General features: G+C 36.6%; 1 protein-coding gene across 1 annotated transcript in view; it reads right to left on the reverse strand.

Moving 5' to 3' along the window:
- Positions 1 to 20646, reverse strand: part of LOC134660791 (basement membrane-specific heparan sulfate proteoglycan core protein) — a 211424-nt gene that overhangs the window by 107718 nt on the left and 83060 nt on the right. The window contains exons 7-9 of the mRNA XM_063516579.1: positions 20364 to 20489; positions 20168 to 20272; positions 18113 to 18229 (exon numbers count right to left, since the gene is read on the reverse strand). Coding sequence (XP_063372649.1) covers positions 18113 to 18229; positions 20168 to 20272; positions 20364 to 20489 — 348 coding nt within the window. The remainder of the gene's footprint in view (positions 1 to 18112; positions 18230 to 20167; positions 20273 to 20363; positions 20490 to 20646) is intronic.

Below are 20646 nucleotides of genomic sequence, written 5' to 3' on the forward strand. Positions count from 1 at the left end.
CAACCCCTTTTTATTATTAACCCTGTTATGGGATGAATTTTTAAAAACGCTGAAATAAGTTTTCTTGTGTTCTAATACTATGGCTTTATACAAAGATTTAAGTCTCGCACTCTCAAAAATATTTGATCTCCATACAAACTTTCAACCCCTTTTTCACCTCCTCGGGGGATGAATTTTTAAAAACGCTGAATAGTTTTTTTTTGTTTTTTAATAAAATACCTTTTACGAAGTTTCAAGTTCCTAGCTTTAAATAAAATTTGAACCCTATACAAACTTTCAACCCCTTTTGGACCCTTATAGGATATGAATTTTTAAAAACGCTGAAATTACTTTTCTCGTATTCTAATAATATGTCATTATACAAAGATTCAAGTCCCGTACTTACAAAAAATATTGACCTCCATACAAATTTTCAACCCCTTTTTCACCACCTTAAATGTTGAATTTTGAAAAACGCTAACAATAGTTTTCTTCTCTCTTAATGAAATAACTTTTTACGAAGTTACAAATTCGTAGGTTAAAATAAAATATAAACCCTATACAATGTTTCAACCCCTTTTTAACCTTTTTAAGGGATGAATTTTTGAAAACGCTGAAATTACTTTTCTTGAGAATTAATAATATGGCTTTATACAAAGATTCAAGTCCCGCAATCTAAAAAAATATTTGATCTCCGTACAAACTTTCAACCCCTTTTTCACCAACTCGGGCGATGAATTTTTAAAAACACTGAAATTTGTTTTGTTGTTTTTTAATTTAATACCTTTTTGCGAAGTTTCAAGGTCTTAGCTTAAAATAAAATTTGCACCCCAAGACAAAGTTTCATACCCTTTTTTACCCCCTTAGGGGTTGAATTTCCTAAAACGTCACAATTCCTTTTTTTTGCAATCGGCTATTATGCCTTTCTAAAAACTTTCAAAGCATTTGTAATGGATTCAAAGTTTCAACCCCTTTTTAACCCTGTTAGGGGATGAATTTTCAAAAACGCTGAAATTACTTTTTCTGTCTTATAATAATATACCCATATACAAAGTTTAAAGTCACACACTCACAAAAATATTTGATCTCCATACAAACTTTCAACCCCTTTTTCACCACCTTGGGGGATGAATTTTCGAAAACGCTGAAATTAGTTTTCTTATTTTTTAATATAATACATTTTTACAAAGTTTCAAATTCCTAGCTTAAAATAAATCTTGAACCCCATACAACCTTTCATCCCCTTTTTAACCCTTTTAAGGGATGAATTTTTAAAAACGCTTAAATTACTTTTCTTGAGTTTTAATAATATGGCTTTATACAAAGACTCAAGTCCCGCACTCTCAATAATATTTGATCTCCGTGCAAACTTTCAACCCCTTTTCACCACCTCGGGGGATGAATTTTTAAAAACGCTGAAATTAGTTTTCTTGTTTTTTAATTTAATACCTTTTTGGAAAGTTTCAAGGTCCTAGCTTAAAATAAAATTTGCACCCCAAGACAAAGTTTCATCCCCTTTTTTACCCCCTTAGGGGTTGAATTTCCTAAAATGTCGCAATTATTTTTTTTTTGTAATCGGCTATTATGCCTTTCTAAGAAGTTTCAAAGCATTTGTAATGAATTCAAACTTTCAACCCCTTTTTAACCCTGTTAGGGGATGAATTTTCAAAAACGCTGAAATTACTTTTTCTGTCTTATAATAATATACCCATATACAAAGTTTAAAGTCACACACTCACAAAAATATTTGATCTCCATACAAACTTTCAATCCCTTTTTCACCACCTTGGGGCATTGAATTTTCGAAAACGCTGAAATTAGTTTTCTTATTTTTTAATATAATACATTTTTACAAAGTTTCAAATTCCTAGCTTAAAATAAATCTTGAACCCCATACAACCTTTCATCCCCTTTTTTACCCTTTTAAGGGATGAATTTTTAAAAACGCTGAAATTACTTTTCTTGAGTTTTAATAATATGGCTTTGTACAAAGAGTCAAGTCCCGCACTCTCAATAATATTTGATCTCCGTACAAACTTTCAACCCCTTTTTCACCACCTCGGGGGATGAATTTTGAAAAACGCTGAAATTAGTTTTCTTGTTTTTTAATTTAATACCTTTTTGCAAAGTTTCAAGGTCCTAGCTTAAAATAAAATTTGCACCCCAAGACAAAGTTTCATCCCCTTTTTTACCCCCTTAGGGCTTGAATTTCCTAAAACGGCGCAATTGCTTTTTTTGTAATCGGCTATTATGCCTTTCTAAGAAGTTTCAAAGCATTTGTAATGGATTCAAACTTTCAACCCCTTTTTAACCCTGTTAGGGGATGAATTTTCAAAAACGCTGAAATTACTTTTCCTGTCTTATAATAATATATCCCTATACAAAGTTTGAAGTCACACACTCACAAAAATATTTCATCTCCATACAAACTTTCAACCCCTTTTTCACCACCTTGGGGGATGAATTTTCGAAAACGCTGAAATTAGTTTTCTTATTTTTTAATATAATACATTTTCACAAAGTTTAAAATTCCTAGCTTAAAATAAATCTTGAACCCCATACAACCTTTCATCCCCTTTTTAACCCTTTTAAGGGATGAATTTTTAAAAACGCTTAAATTACTTTTCTTGAGTTTTAATAATATGGCTTTATACAAAGACTCAAGTCCCGCACTCTCAATAATATTTGATCTCCGTGCAAACTTTCAACCCCTTTTCACCACCTCGGGGGATGAATTTTTAAAAACGCTGAAATTAGTTTTCTTGTTTTTTAATTTAATACCTTTTTGGAAAGTTTCAAGGTCCTAGCTTAAAATAAAATTTGCACCCCAAGACAAAGTTTCATCCCCTTTTTTACCCCCTTAGGGGTTGAATTTCCTAAAATGTCGCAATTTTTTTTTTTTTGTAATCGGCTATTATGCCTTTCTAAGAAGTTTCAAAGCATTTGTAATGAATTCAAACTTTCAACCCCTTTTTAACCCTGTTAGGGGATGAATTTTCAAAAACGCTGAAATTACTTTTTCTGTCTTATAATAATATACCCATATACAAAGTTTAAAGTCACACACTCACAAAAATATTTGATCTCCATACAAACTTTCAATCCCTTTTTCACCACCTTGGGGCATTGAATTTTCGAAAACGCTGAAATTAGTTTTCTTATTTTTTAATATAATACATTTTTACAAAGTTTCAAATTCCTAGCTTAAAATAAATCTTGAACCCCATACAACCTTTCATCCCCTTTTTAACCCTTTTAAGGGATGAATTTTTAAAAACGCTGAAATTACTTTTCTTGAGTTTTAATAATATGGCTTTATACAAAGAGTCAAGTCCCGCACTCTCAATAATATTTGATCTCCGTACAAACTTTCAACCCCTTTTTCACCACCTCGGGGGATGAATTTTGAAAAACGCTGAAATTAGTTTTCTTGTTTTTTAATTTAATACCTTTTTGCAAAGTTTCAAGGTCCTAGCTTAAAATAAAATTTGCACCCCAAGACAAAGTTTCATCCCCTTTTTTACCCCCTTAGGGCTTGAATTTCCTAAAACGGCGCAATTGCTTTTTTTGTAATCGGCTATTATGCCTTTCTAAGAAGTTTCAAAGCATTTGTAATGGATTCAAACTTTCAACCCCTTTTTAACCCTGTTAGGGGATGAATTTTCAAAAACGCTGAAATTACTTTTCCTGTCTTATAATAATATATCCCTATACAAAGTTTGAAGTCACACACTCACAAAAATATTTCATCTCCATACAAACTTTCAACCCCTTTTTCACCACCTTGGGGGATGAATTTTCGAAAACGCTGAAATTAGTTTTCTTGTTTTTTAATATAATACATTTTCACAAAGTTTCAAATTTCTAGCTTAAACTAAAACTTGAACCCCATACAACCTTTCATCCCCTTTTTAACCCCCTTAGGGGTTGAATTTTTCAAAATCGCTTCTTATCTCTTGTACACTTTACAAATGCAACCTAGTGTGCAAATTTCAACTTTCTAGCTTTTGTAGTTTCGGCTCTGCGTTGATGAATCAGTCAGTCAGTCAGTCAGTCAGTCAGTCAGGACACTTGCATTTATATATATAGATTACACTCGTAACACAGTAGTATGTAGCGTTGCTTCGTTACTTAATAGAACTGTATTATGTTCTGTAAATATTAATCGTAAGATGTGTTACCCTCGTGGTTTTACGTATCTACTAATAATTAAACGTATTTACGTTTCGATAATAGATAGTAAATAGTAGGGCTAAAAGTGTTCTAGCTGCGATCACGTCATTACGTCCACTTCAGCTCGTTTGAGGTGTGCGTGTGCGGCCGCTGCTGGGAACGTCTGGCCGAAGATTGTGGTATATCGGGTTTCGTGGGAATCTGCCGAATCCTAAACCAACAGGCGACCCTACAAAAAACTGTGTCACCAAAATGACTTTTATTTGGCGTTTAAGATTTTAATTAAGCCTGAAAATAAATGATTTTAATTATCTCTATATATTAATATCATAGAAAATATTTCTATGCGATTTCAAGTGCAATATTGAGCGTTGTGAGGGTTTCAAGGCACGAGGGTTAAACAAATTATGCCACCGAGTGAAACACAACATTTTTCACCACACTAACGCAAGAAAAATAATAACTGTAAAATTAAAATCGAACCAAATAAATTCATAATTAATGTTATTAAATATTTATAATTCAAAATCATCATTTAAAACTCTGTTCTACCAGCCAACATAAGGAAACTCAACATTTGCATTTAATTACTTTGCCACACATGTGGATAAAATGCAACTTTCTCATCAGTTTTTGACCAATCAAGAGAGCCTTTACCTGCTGGTGTGGCGAAATAGTTATTTACGATACAAGTGCGGAAAAGAGGTCATTCGAAAGGAGTGGCGATAAATTAAAACACGACCGAAGGGAGTGTTTTAAAACGACACGAGTTGCGAATTACCTTTTCGCACGTGTATCGTACAACGTTTTACAGTACATAAAGGCACTTTAAACTTTCGACATACGCACGGAAAGTACTATTTCCCGCACTGGTTAGGGAAAGTAGCACCATATGTACTGTAAAATATTTTCCATAATGTCAATATCAAGAGACAAAAATGAGGGCTACATTTGTATGGAGAAACGATCGACCACTATCCTCTTAAAGTGGTGCAAAAGTCATTATATACGGACATTCCTTTTGTGTTTTTTGTGTCTTTCATTATCTTTTACAATGTTTTTCTTTTTGGTCTATCAGTCACAAACGATGCTTATTGTAGGTACTCACCACTTTTTTAAACTTATGGCTCAAACTACAATTAAATGCGCTACTGGAATACACTGTTATTTCATAATGCACTTGAATGTCATTGAACTCCACTCGAGACTTAAGTGGTGATATCATTTAGGTAGATTTTCATACTGATGAATAAATTAATATGTTTTTGCCTAGGCGTCCATGGAACCGGTTTGCCCGATTTGAATATAATTTAACACATTATCAACAAACCTTATACTCCGTAAGTAACTGCAATGCTAGATGTGTATTACGGCGTGAGTTTGCTACGGTAACCTTTGAGTATATAGCCTAAGGAGATGTGATAACGTAAATTCTTCGAACAAATTTTTTCACCACTTTTAGCGGGGGGCAAGGTAAACACCTACAGTACACCACCAAAAGATAAGTAACTCAACAGACACAGATTTTGCTGTTGCGACAAACGCACACTACAATAAAATTCAACACATCAAAAATTACACGCACACAGACAGAGTTTTCACATAACTATGCAGCATACATACGAACATAATAGTGATGGGTCACATCTGAAGAATGAGTCAAATCAGTTTGATGAATGAACTGAATTGTCTTATACTATTTATTATAAAATTGTAAAAGTGAAAATTCTGTACATTGAAGATATTAGGTAGCCAATAAAATGATTGTTTGTATGTATGGTTGTCTGTATTTATGTGTCTTTGTGTCTTAGCCCGCACGCACAGCTAAACTGTGGAATGAACTGTCGCCCGCGGGTTTTCCGGGTTTATAGAAAACTAGCTTTTGCCCGCGGCTTCGCACGCGCAGGAGAGTTTTTTTTAATTTTGGACCCCCATTTCACCCCTTTAGGGGATGAATTTTGAAAAATCCTTTCTTAGTGAACCCCTAGACCTTATAAGGAACCTACTTGCCAAATTTGGACTTTCTAGTCCCAGCGGTTTGGGCTGGGCGTTAATTTAAGTCAGTCAGTCAGGTCTTTCACGTTTATATATATAGATTTGAATTTCGCGCCTTTTTTTTACTGACATTATTTGCTTGATCAGCTATATTAAACAAACTGCAGTTATTGAATGAATGAATGATTCATTCAATCATTCAAATGTTGAGTCGCTTTTTTGACTTTGTCACATCCCTTAAGGTGACGGTAGAGGTGGGTAAATTTTCAGATTCTGTCAATTTACCCCATTTCACACACAAGCGCACTTCACGCACACTACCTCACTTTACTGGGACAGGTCACTGACCCATCAAGTTTTTTTTTAAGATAGCGTTTTGAGTTTAGTGGCCTCCTTTTAGGAAAAGCGTTCCATTGAAAGAAGAAAGAGAAACAATACATTTAATCTTGCTTTCCTTGTCTGTTCATGTCACACGTGACGTATTTAAATTCTAATAATTCATTTGGTTGTTGACAATTTTCTACATTATGGCTTTGTCGAGATACGCGTTTTCTAAAGTTAAACCGAATAACACCAGATGTCATTAAGTCAGATGTAAAATTTTATTTACTACTCTATACGACTTTTCATAAGGCTCAAAATCAATTAAATGAGAATTTAAATAAATAAAGTTCCGGCAGGGTGCAAAATTTAATTAAGGCGGACAAAATAAAATTTGAAAATATATGGAAACAGTGTTGGCTAATGTACCCCTAATATCTTACACTACTTACTATTAAATTAATACAATTAAAATAAAAAATATTATTCCGGTATTCCACCGGTATTATTTCAGTGCTGAAGCGATTATCTTCGATCGTAGCCTTGATAATGTAGGTGTTGATAGTTACTTACGGCGGTAGGAGCGGCAATGAACCCCGTGCAGAGTAGAACGTGAGGTGCGTTGGGATAAGTGCATATATCTACTTATAATTCTTTGGCTGGTTGGTAACCCTCTATATTTTATTTTTTGTTTTACTGTTATTAGGTTAAGGGAGTTTTAGGGAGTGAAAAAAAATGATTTTCGTTTTATGCGCTCGCGTGATTGCCGATGGATTATAATTAGACAAAAGAACTTGTTTTCCACGCATCGAATGTAGATCCCTATGACACTTCCTCCAAGTCTTCTCCAATAATGTTTATACCGTATTTTAATTACCTACCTTAAATGTTACATTTCTAAATATTTTTTTTGTGCTATACATACTTCAAAAAAATCGCTGGAGGCCTAGCGGTAAGAGCGTGCGAATTGCAATTCCGGCTCGTACCAATGAGTTTTTCGGAACTTATGTACGAAATATCATTTGATATTTACCAGTTGCTTTTCGGTGAAGGAAAACATCGTGAGAAAACCGGACTAAACCCAATAAGAGCCTAGTTTACCCCCTATGGGTTGGAAGGTCAGATGGCAGTCGCTTTCATAAAAATTAGTGCCCACGCCAATTTATGGGATTAATTGCCAAGCGGACCCCAGGCTCCCATGAGCCGTGTCAAAATGCCGGGACAACGCGAGGAAGATGATGATGATGTGACACATACTTCCAAAAAAATCTACAAATATTTTACGTGACAACTGCGCTTGCTTATAAGTAAATATTATGTAGGTACACTTATAAAGTATAAAGTAGAAAATATCTTATAGGTACATAATATAAAAACCGATCATGTACGAGTAGGATTCACCATGGGTTCCACAGTTACACATTTTTATTGCATATTTTTTGTTTAAGACCAACTCATCTATACATACATAGGTCTTCCATTAATCTTTTGGCGTTGAACTATTTTTTGTATATGTATTTATGTAATACAATTCTGAGTTAGGTTATGGTACATTTTTGCTCACCTACTTATAGTTATGTATTATATCTGATATGTGAGATACCAAACCTGATACCAAAAATCGCCGCAAAGTTAAAAGTTCATTTATTTACGTTACTCATCTTCGGATCACCGACTTACTACTTCCTTACTTGACATATGTGTACTAAATTTCAAATGAACTAGTCCAGTAGTTACGGTGAAAATTGGCTTTAACAAAATGGCAGACACACGAGTGATCTTATAAGGGAGATTATTTTCCTTGAGTGAATGGTATGCATTTACCCCAATGCACCTCACGTTCCACGCGGCGCGGCGTAATCTGGCCCCTATTTCACCACGGTGACAGGTACGACAAAAACATCACTGTTATTGACGCCATAGGCATCCATGGACTACAGTTACCGCTAACACTGATTTAAACTTTCACGATTTTTACACATTATTAAATTGTACAACGGAACCGCAAAACGTTCAAGCGGATAAACAAGACCAAGTGCGGGTAGTTCGAAAAACTCGCGCGGTTAGAAGATGCTGATATCAACTTAAGCCAGTCTTCTCCGAGACCACGGGGACAACGCCGTCCTCGAAACGTCGGAGGTAAATCTTAAAACTTAGATACGCGATTAAGTCCCGTTGTACAATTTAATAATACAGTTACCGCTTACCATCGGGCGGGCCGTATTCGTGTTTGCCACCGTCATTGTACCTATTATTAAAAAAAAACTTTATTATATCGGATAAAACAGACATTTCTCTCGCGAAAAAATCTTGTGACAATTGTCACAAGATTTTTCAAAGAATTTTCGGTAAGTCTTGACAGGAAATGAGTTCTGTGTCGCAATTTCGATACAGTTGCTGTGTTTCTTGTGACAATTGTCATTAGCTTCGCAAAATAAGAATTTTTTAGTGGCAATATAATGGAGTTTATTTATTTATTAAAATGTTGGTGGCAAACAAGCACATCGCCCGTCCGATGGTAAGCGGTTACCGTAGCCTATGGAGGCCTGTGACGTCAGCAACAGTGATGTCGACAACTGTCGCACCTGTCACCGTGGTCGTAGTGAAATAGGGGCCAGTAAGTACCTAATAATCGCAGTGGTCTTAAGTGTCACAGACCCTACTGGCGCTTAAGTCCTTTATGACAATTTCTGCCTATTTAAAATTGTTCAAAAAAAAAAGAAACCGAATAATTATATCGGACTACCGAATTTTCACGAGAATCAGTTGAGAAATGTGATATGCAAAGGAGAAGAATTCGGACATACGAAAGCATTTTTGCCCAATTTGAAACGGAGACCTTCGCCAACGCTCGGTCAATGATGGTTTAGGTACAGCTAGCTGCAGAGAAAAGGTACCACCCCTGCATACAATTATCTATCTGGTCGTACCTTTTCTCTGCAGCTGACTGTACAGTGTACACCTATAAAAATGGTTGTCCCTGCTCTAATTTTATACCGGTACCGTACTTTGTATTTCAACCGGTATAGTTTTACCTTCAAAACGAACCGGTATTGATAAATAATAACGGTACCATACCGCTTATACCGTAAAGAAAGCATGATGCAGTCTCTGCTTTGCACAATGATTGTGTGGACAAAATTCTTATAATCACCGAAACATACATACCTACGCACATAATGTCATTGAAATAAAACATTGTTATTTTATAGTAAATTTATATAATACTCGATATATACACATAACAATAACCAGACCGCAGCGGTATTAGCCTGTAAGCTTCATCTCTTGTCTCCAAATCCGCAAAAACTAGTTAGTACTAAATGCTGGTCTTGCTGTTATTTTATTCTTGAAGATTATGGCTTGTTTCTTGATTATTGAGAACAGCACGTAATCGCACACATATAGACGGAACGAACGGCAACAAAGTAGGTGTAGACACTAAGACTTTCAGGTATTAAACGAATTACGCTTCGTATTAATAGGTAAGTAATATTTAAATGAATATATAATATTCTCTAACGTAAATACAAGATTACAATTGACATCAAATGTCATTGACGTACAGAAGTCATACACTTTTTTTTAATGACGCAAAATTGATACCAGCATAATGAAAATCAATCCCAATCAGTAAAAAGAGTCTTTAAACTTTTTTCATTTTAAGCGGGTTTTGAAGGAACAAGTTACTTAAATTCAATTGTAATCGTATTGTTTTAGGATAGTTTATAGGGACAGATTACGTGGTCAGCATTTCCCCGCGCTATACGGAATGCCCGCCGCGCGACTTGCTCCTCAGTTGTTCCCCGGCTGTGTACTGAGAAATACACGTTCTAATTAAGTATTCCGGATTATCATTTATATACTCCCAGATAGTTAATTCCTATAACTGGTGACTTCCCGACATTTGACATTTAGTGAACCGTGAACTATTAACAGTGACAATTAGTGTTGGTGCATTGTTTAAACGGCTTTTAAAGGAAAATCTGGTTGAGTTATTTCGTAATATTATTTCGGTACGCGTGTGTGTATTACGGCCGGACAACTCCCCGCGCACCTGGGTAAACGGAAGCAAATTTAATTGTGTCGCAAAATGGAAAATGGAACCGCGACAACCATCGAGTTGTCAGCGATATCGCTTGCAGCGAAAATACCAGACTTCTGGCAGGACCAACCGCGGCTGTGGTTTCTGCAGGTAGAAGCGGTATTAGCTCAGCAGAAAGCAGGGGACCAATCAAACTATAATATGGTTATTGCTAAATTGGGAAAGCAGGCGATTCAGCAAGTTGCCGACATTTTGGAGAAACCACCGGAGGAGAATAAATTTGCAACATTAAAAGCCAGATTATTAAGTGTCTACGAGGAGACAGAGGCAAAACGATTGCAACAGTTAATGTCGGACATGGAGCTTGGTGACCAGCGCCCATCGCAGCTTATGAGGAAGATGAAGGACCTCGCAAGAGATAAGATTCCTGATGAGACCTTGACATATTTTTGGCAAGGTCATCTACCACCGTCGGTGAGGGCCGTTGTAGCGTCCGCAGATTCAAAAAAGATTGAGACTCTGGCAAGCATAGCTGATAAGGTAATGGAGACCTTCAAACCGAATGAAGTTGCCGCTATACAGAGTACTTCACGTCAATCACGCCAGAGTTCGCCGACAGATTTTATAACGGCAGAATTGGCGAAGATCAACAATCGGATAAATCAACTTGAACTTGCCAATAACCAAGGACGAGGTGGGACTGGAAGGAATAGCCGCAGACAAGGGCGTGCACGTAGTCGCTCACGCAACAACAGCCGCTCTTCAAGCCAGGATTCTAAAAACCAGGATTGGTTGTGTTTTTATCACTACCGCTTCAAGGCGAAGGCGTATAAGTGCGTTCAACTGTGCGGCTGGAAGGGACCACAACCGCCGAAGGGAAACTAGCGGATGTGCAGGCGTTTGCGGCGGAACCCTGCACCATGGTAACTAATTATCGCCTTAGTGTGACAGATAAAATTTCCGGTTTTAAATTTTTAATTGATACAGGTGCAAATGTGAGTGTAATTCCAAAGAACTTTAATTTTTTTAAAGACTCGTTACAACCTGTGAATAATTGCAAGTTATATGCCGCGAACAATACTGAAATTAAAACGTATGGATATGTTAGTTTAACATTAAATTTAAATTTAAGACGTAATTTTAAATGGAATTTTATTGTGTGCGATGTCAAACAGCCTATAATAGGGGCAGATTTTCTGCGTAATTATAGATTACTTGTAGATTTGTTTGGTAAAAGGCTGATTGATGATTTGACAAGGATTTATGTAATTGGAACGGTCATAAACCATACTCAGTCATCGATTAATTTATTAAGTACGGATAACAAAGCATTTCACTTACTGCAAAAATATCCCGAGATATTAAGGCCATTATCATTTATTGAGGCACCTAAACATAACACTTACCATCATATTGAGACAACAGGGCCTCCGATTCACCAAAGAACTAGACCGCTGCCTCCTGATAGGTATGAAAAGGCTAAGAAGGAGTTTCAGCAAATGCAAGAGATGGGTATTTGCAGGCCATCTAAGAGTCCGTGGTCTAGTCCTTTGCATATAGTTCCTAAAAAAGATGGAGAGATCCGTCCATGTGGGGATTATAGAGCTCTCAATGCAGTCACGAAGCCAGATCGCTATCCCATAGCGAGGATACACGACTTCACCTATTTATTGGCAGGTAAGTCCATATTCTCTTGTGTAGACATGCGTAGAGCATATCATAATATCATGATACACCCTGATGACGTGGAGAAGACAGCTATTACGACTCCATTTGGTTTGTATGAGTTCCCTAGGATGAGTTTCGGCCTGAGAAACGCTTGCCAGACTTTCCAGCGGTTCATGAACAATACCGTTTTAAGAGACTTCGATTTTGTGTATTGTTATTTAGATGACATACTTGTTGCTTCTCTCTCAGAGGAAGAACACAACGGTCATCTCGAACAATTGTTTAAAAGACTTAGCGAATTCGGTATCACTATTAACCTGGAGAAATGTACATTTAAAGAGAAGAAATTAGAGTTCCTAGGTTATGAGGTATCAACGGAAGGTTTTAAACCGCTGGAAAAGAAGGTTCAAGCTATCAAAGAGTATCCGAAACCCAAGACCGTTAATCAGTTGCGAACATTTTTAGGCATGATTAACTTTTACAGGCCGCACATGCCTCATGCTGTCCAATACCAAGAAGTATTACATAGGTATATTCATCAGGCAAAACGAAACGACAAAACACCTATTCTGTGGACGCAGGAAGCTGACATAGCATTCGAACAATGTAAGCATAGCTTACAAAATGCTGCTACGCTAGCATACCCACTTCCCACAGTACCGATAGCGATTTTTGCAGACGCTAGCAACACGTGTGCGGGTGCTGTGTTACAACAACAAGTTGAAGGTAAGTGGCAACCGTTAGCTTATTTTTCTCGGAAGCTAACAACAGCACAAACGAAGTACAGTACTTATGATAAGGAACTTCTTGCTATTTATTTGTCAGTACAATATTTTAGGTATCTGCATGAAGGCAGAGAACTAATTATATTTACAGATCATAAACCTTTGTCATACGCATTTAGTAAGTTAAATAGCGACAATAACAAGGAGATACCAAGACGGACAAGACAATTACTTTTTATAAGTGAATTTACTACAGACATTAGACATATACAGGGTAAGGACAATGTAGTTGCTGACGCTTTATCTAGAGTTGAGACAGTCGATTTTCAAAATATTGCAATAGACTTTTCTTTGATTGCGAAGGCACAACAAAAAGATGGCGAATTGAAAACATTATTACAAAATAATAATTGGCAATTTAAGAAAATAATGTTGCCTAACTGTACATATGATATTTACTGTGACGTTACTACAGGTAATGTGAGACCGTACATACCGGAACAGTTTCGTCGCGATGTTTTCAATCAGATTCATAACTTAAGTCATCCCGGTGTACGAACTTCACGCAAGATGGTTTCTAATAGGTATTTTTGGACGAATATGAACAAAGATGTAGGTCTTTGGGCCAAAACCTGCGTTCAATGTCAAAAAGCCAAGGTCACGAGACACACCAAATCGACACCAGGTAAGTTTCCAGAAGTAGACCGATTCCAGCATATACATACTGATCTAGTAGGACCACTACCAACATCAGCGGAAGGTTACAGATATTGCCTTACCATTATAGATAGAGCTACAGGATGGCCGGAGGCGTTTCCATTGCAAAACATATCGGCAGAAATAGTAGCACAAACTATTTACGATGGCTGGATTGTGCGATTCGGATGTCCAGTTACTTTAACCAGTGATCAAGGTAAGCAATTCGAAAGCAATCTTTTCAGACAACTAATGAAATATACAGGCACGGAGAGGATTAGAACTACGCCATATCATCCTATGAGTAACTCGGCTATTGAGAGATTTCACCGTACTTTGAAATCTGCGTTAAAGGCACGTATAAATAGTACTTCATGGGTTACAGAATTAAGCACAGTTTTACTAGGTTTACGTTCTGTACCTAGATTAGATACAGGCGTGAGTGCAGCTCAATTAGTTTATGGCTGTTCCATTCGTTTACCTGCTGAATTTTATTGTAATGTTGATAAAAATATAACAGAACCATATACTATGTTAGATAAAATTAAGGAATCGATACGTAAATTAAAACCAAGACCATTCTCTCATAATAGAGACGATAAATTCTTTGTAAGTCCTGATCTTAAAACCTGTGATTATGTGTTTGTACGTAGAATAGTAAAATCCTCATTACAGACGCCTTACGAAGGGCCATTCAAAGTTCTGAAAAGAAATGATAAGGTTTTTAAAATTCAATTAGATGAGCGTGAGGTAAATATGTCAATTGACAGGCTAAAGCCTGCATACTTACTTAACGAAAAAGTGAACTCATCACAAAACTTAACTGTACCAAGTACGCCACAAGCTGATAGCGGAATCGCTCCGCCTATGCATAGCGTTGCGCCCTATGTTACGCGCAGTGGTCGGGCAGTTAAGAAGTCGGTCAGATTTTGCGATGAGTAAACTTAATATATAGCAACTATTATTTTAATTTTGCAAATAAGTATTAATTGTGACAACACTTTATGTAGGTTACATGTGTTTTATAAATATGTAATTTTAAGAAACAATTGGCACTCCACTCGAAACAGTGAAACATTTAATACCTAATCATGGGAAATTACAGTACCAAGAAAGACTCAGAAAATATGGATAAATTTAATACCGTTACGGCAGAAGCATCTATTAACGTTTCCGGACTCGCTACCCAGATAAACACGTTCAGTTTCGTGTTATTGGCAATAATTATTGTTTTGATGATATTTTTACTGTGCTACTTCTACAGTCGTTGTAAACAAAGGATGAATAAATGGTTCACCAAGAGAGTTCAGGTCCTGACGAAGGACCAACAGCTGTCTTCTGGAGTTCAGGCGACTCCAAGCCAGCCACAAGTGCCACAACAGATTTATTTGAAAGTCTAAGTGCAGTGCAAATTGTTTAACGTGGTAAAATAAGCTACTCATTTTTTATTGTAGGTCGGATAATATCTATATTTAGATATCGTGACGTGTTTATGTATTACTTAAGTGACTACCTATTGTGCATTCATAATTTCAACCTTAAGTTCAGCATTGTACTCAAGTTACATTGTGTCCTGTTATCGCTCTGATTTCAAGTACCTAGTAACTGTGCGATATTGTTTTCATAGCACATTTGATTTGATTTAAAGTTTGTTTGATTTAAAATAGTGAAGGTAACAGACACAATAAAATACAAAATATGTAGATCCGTTTAATGTGTAATTACAAATGGTTCTTACTGAAGCATAACAATATTATGTAATTTGTTTATTATTAAGTTTTCTTAAAAAAATTGTAATTTTTTTTTGTTTTTTGGGGAGGGACGACTATAGGGACAGATTACGTGGTCAGCATTTCCCCGCGCTATACGGAATGCCCGCCGCGCGACTTGCTCCTCAGTTGTTCCCCGGCTGTGTACTGAGAAATACACGTTCTAATTAAGTATTCCGGATTATCATTTATATACTCCCAGATAGTTAATTCCTATATAGTTTACTGCTGTTTTCGATCGTTACGACCTGTAAATAACAACAAATCAAATTTTAAATAAATTTATTTACCCTGTTTTTTGAAATACAATTTATCTACTGGTATACATTTTCGTATGCGTATATGATGAAATGTCTAAATAATGTCAAAAACGAGCTACGACGAAGTACACGTCTGCTTCGATCCAAGGCCAGCGGCCATCTGACTCGAAGAAGAATTTTGAGTGATGTCGTCAATGTATGGAAATTGTACGAAAGTTTACATTTGGGATTGAATTTCTGTGTTGTATTTGTGAGTAAAAATATAAGTAGATAATAATTTGCTAGTTTAGTTATCTAGCTTTCAAAATCACACAACAACTCAATTACTGTTAAAGGCAAAACTGTAATGCGTGTTGCTCAAACGGAACTCCATATTTTGATTTTTGGATACTTTTAGTGTCGATTTGTAGAGAATTACAGCAAATAAAAAATATTATGCCGTGAAGAGCCGGTACACGGCTTTTTCGTGAACAAATTTACGTATAATTTAATGCAGTTATTAAACATTTCTTGAACAAATTGATTGCACAAAGTGAGCTCTAAATCGAAAACGTCATATACCGTCCCCTTAAGACCGATTCGTCCCCGTACCACTGTATTCATGTTTACATTTTTCTGTCGTTTATGTATCGCAACGGTTTTTTCTTTAAATGGAGATTGTACTTCAATATACATTTAATAATTAGTATAAATACTTATTTATGATAGGAAACGCAATCTTGTTGCGAATTTGAGCTATCAGATCACCTTTTACACGATAATACTGAACAAGTCACCATTTTTTAGGAGAAACGTCTCGCGACACGGAACGATGCAAAATGGCGGTGAAGCGACTTCAAGTAGTTTTATATAACGTGTTTGAACAGTTGACCAATGTACTTTGCCGGAGGGGGTCGCCCGTGTATCACATCTCCTTAGACTATATACTCAAAGACGGTAACAGTCTGGTAGGTACGAACATTCAGCATCAATAGTATCTGCCACAGTAAATATATTAAAAACGGGTCACTCACGTATTTTAAGTCGAAAAACGCTCGACATGTTTCACTTCGTACCGAGAAGTGTCATCAGGAGCTTGCGTTTACGGTGACGGACCGGCGCAGACTGCGGGCCGCAGCTCTCCGCGCCCGATGACTCGGCGCAGGCGCCGGTGGCGGCAGGGGGGGCGAGAAACTACCCTCATTTATGGCATTATTGTCAAACGATGGGTTGCACACAACACTCACTACGTCACTCGCTAATGGATCGTCCACACTGTCCACCGACGTAGTACCCAAAACAGTGAAACATGTCGAGCGTTTTTCGACTTAAAATACGTGAGTGACCCGTTTTTAATATATTTACTATGTCTTTGTCTCACGGAAGTATCTGCCACCCTGGAATACTTTTCCAAATAGGGAAATATCTTTACAATCGCTTTCAAAAATATCTATTACTTATAGACTAATATTTCTACATATAAAAACATTCCTTATTGTAAAGTTATTAGAGAATGTAGATACTTTTGACCCGTACCTATTTAGTGTTTAAACCAGGGATCGGAACGGAACCGGTTTTTTGCAAAAACTTAGAAATAACCATATTTTTCGAACTATTTTCTAATTGAAATGTAGGACTCAGTTGTGTTTTTAGGTTACGACTTCGTATTATTAGATTGCTCAATTAGAAATGAAGTAATTAGCAAAGAACGAAAAAATACCGTTTCCGTTCCCATACAAAAAATACCGGTATCCGATCCCTGGTTTAAACTTCTACTTGCCTAAGAATGATTTTGCCGTTCTGCCGCGAAGATATAAATATATTGCAAACTTGAGTTAGAATATACTAGATACTTAACGCAACTTTAGCATTGCTTAGAGGCAGTTTGACTTTATTGATATGGATCTCTTGAGATAGGTACAATTTATTAAGGCAGTTCAGCTAAAATCGAAGAGAAGTTATACTTACTAGCTTTCGTAAGTATGTATATCTAGATTATCTAGATGTTAGCCTCTACAGTTTACATTTCTCAACAGATGTTCATAGAATTGGCTACTTTCCTACTAGCCTAATCAGCTTCTTTTTTATAAATGTCAAAACGATTTGCTAATATGGAATTTATATGAAAACATGTGTAGTGACGTCACGGTCAACTCACCAACGTTTTATATTTCAATCCGATTTATTAAATAGGAAATGTGTTTAAAAATAACAGCTATGTTTTTCTAATCATTATCTGGTGTTTTATTTCGTGCACGGTGTGAAATAATTTATTTTAAGTAGAGGAAAGTACCCAATTGGGCAAATAGGTTCGATAATATGTGAAAAAATAACTTTTTTTCTACTAGTGGAGTCAGGAGAATTCGCGAGGTACAGCCCACAGAGCCAATAGTCTTAGAAGAATACCTACTATTTGAAGTCTATCCCTTTGGAGATTAAGTATGTCGAGGTAATATTTTCTTTGTATCTATTTCTTTATTTAAGTATTTATAAGTGACTTACCTATCGATGGACAATTCTGCTCATCCAATCCGTCATCGCAATCGTTATGGCCATCGCAACGTTTAGTTACCGAAACGCAGCGCGTGTTGTCACATGTCAGTTCATCCGTGTGGCATTCTGAAACCAAAAGTGTGGTGACAATGGTTGGTAGTTTATATTCAAGTTATATTTCCATCTGTATTATAAGTGATTAAATAAAAACCGGCCAAGTGCGAGTCGGACTCGCGCACGGAGCGAAAATAGAGCAAAACAAGCAAAAAACGGTCACCCATCCAAGTACTGACCCCGCCCGACGTTGCTTAACTTCGGTCAAAAATCACGTTTGTTGTATGGGAGCCCCACTTAAATCTTTATTTTATTATGTTTTTAGTATTTGTTGTTATAGGGGCAACAGAAATACATCATCTGTGAAAATTTCAACTGTCTAGCTATCAAGGTTGGTGAGATACAGCCTGGTGACAGACGGACGGACGGACGGACGGACGGACAGCGGAGTCTTAGTAATAGGGTCCCGTTTTTACCCTTTGGGTACGGAACCCTAAAAACCATCCAAGTGCGAAGCGGGCTCGCGTGCCAAGGATTCCATACTTCGCACATTTTTTTAACTAAGTATATCTTTTTTTTTTTCAGTTTGACTGCAGATTTGATCATGTTTTCACAAAATCTGAAGGTAAAGAACTATTTTATGTTTTTTCCTAAATTATAAGTAGTTTTGGGAACAAGAGGGAATGGTCATTTGTTTCCTATTTTCTTTATAGTCGCGATCGCAAATCGCGAGGGGCCACCTAGAGTGTGTGTACGTAATGTTAACGAACAAAAAATACGAAAAGCTGAATTCAGGATTCATTCAGGGTTATATCATGAAATATTATGTTATAAAAGCAAATGATTTACGCAATCATATATTAATTCTAAATTTAATACTTCGAAATGTTCGCCACCATCAAGTCACGCATACAACAAGAAATTCATGTAATGACAGTGAGACTCTATCTGTGATGTAGCCGTAGCTTACGCCAAACAATATCTTCTTTACATTTGCTGAATATAGCAAACCCAAAGTTTTGTAAGAAAAGACAAGCAGCTGCAATATTTCACAACCATATTATTTATTGAAAAACTATCCTGTTCTCAGTAGTAGGTAAAGTACAAGCAAAGCTAGGAGCAGTTAGGTAATTAAAAACTAGGACTAAAATGATATTAGATTTTTGATAACTCGAATGAGCTCGAGTGAAACGTACTGTAAAATCTGGTATCAAATTTCGTTTATCTTCGGTTAATATAAAATAAAAAAAGGTTAGTGTCAAACGAAAGAGTGAATGTGATTTAAGTGCACGATTTTGCAGTAGGCAGTTTGTAGTGGGTAGCTTGGTCAACTTGCTACGAGTATGAAAAAAGAACACTTATTTCATCCGGCTTACATTACATGATAATATTATATTATGTTGTTGTGTGTGTGACCTAACTCTGGAACCGACACCTAGCTATACCTGACGTATCTGCACACAGTTAAAAGATAGGCAGAGAGAGAAACTGCAGTTATGTGATTTCAAAACACACCGATTTCTTCATACACGCTCGCGACACATACATATTCACAACTCCAGTGGCGGTAGCACGGTCGCATTTTTATCACCTGCTACCATGCCTGTCACGTTCTAACAAGTATGTAAGTGCGAAGGTGACAGGCATAGTGACAGGCGATAAAAGAGGAACCATGCAAAGCTGCCACCGCAGAGGGCCGAAGCGAAGATGACAAAATAGTTATCGATTGCAGAAGAGGTGTAAAATCCAAGAAAGTATCCTGTATCTATTTCTCAATATGTAACATTTAACAATCCAGTTAGCCCAAAATATATGGTTCCCTAAAGTGCCATTTACTTCAGCTGGTACACTCGGGAATACAATTTTAGCTTATAGCTTCTACACTTCTAAATTCTACAATTCTGTGGCGAAACGTAATCGTTTTTCTTAGTATTTCTCACTGTTTAATAAAAACCATATAAAAACTTAAAATTTTTACCTGTATTTCATCCCTTATTTGCAATATCTTACCAGAATTTGGTGATGACTCGTCTCGGTCCACTGCAGAACTGGGCCTCTCAGTTTCAGGCAGCGGCAGATTTTCTTCACCTCTAGGTATTTCATTAATGGAATCGTCTTTTTGCGGTAACAGAAAAAAAAGAATATTTAAAACATAAAAAAAATCATTAAAAAATAATTGAACAAATGAAATGGAAAATAAGTATACCAGACGGACAGCCGGCCTCGTCAGCGCCGTCGGAGCAGTCCTTCACGCCGTTGCAGCGCGTGTAGCCGGGGTGGCACGCTCCGCCATCGCACCGGACCCAGTCGTCGGGACACGACTCATTTGATGCTACGTAACATATACTTATGTAAGTAACTTGTTCATTTCTCATGCTCCGAAAGAGGGTCGTTGTTGTTCTAAACGGTGTGCAGAAAAGGATACGTTTCTGCACTAGAGCATTCTACGTTCCAAGTACGAATTTATGTTTTTTTTTTACGATAAGCAA

This window comes from Cydia amplana, chromosome Z (assembly GCF_948474715.1).
Source record: "Cydia amplana chromosome Z, ilCydAmpl1.1, whole genome shotgun sequence".
Classification (NCBI taxonomy): Eukaryota; Metazoa; Arthropoda; class Insecta; order Lepidoptera; family Tortricidae; genus Cydia; species Cydia amplana.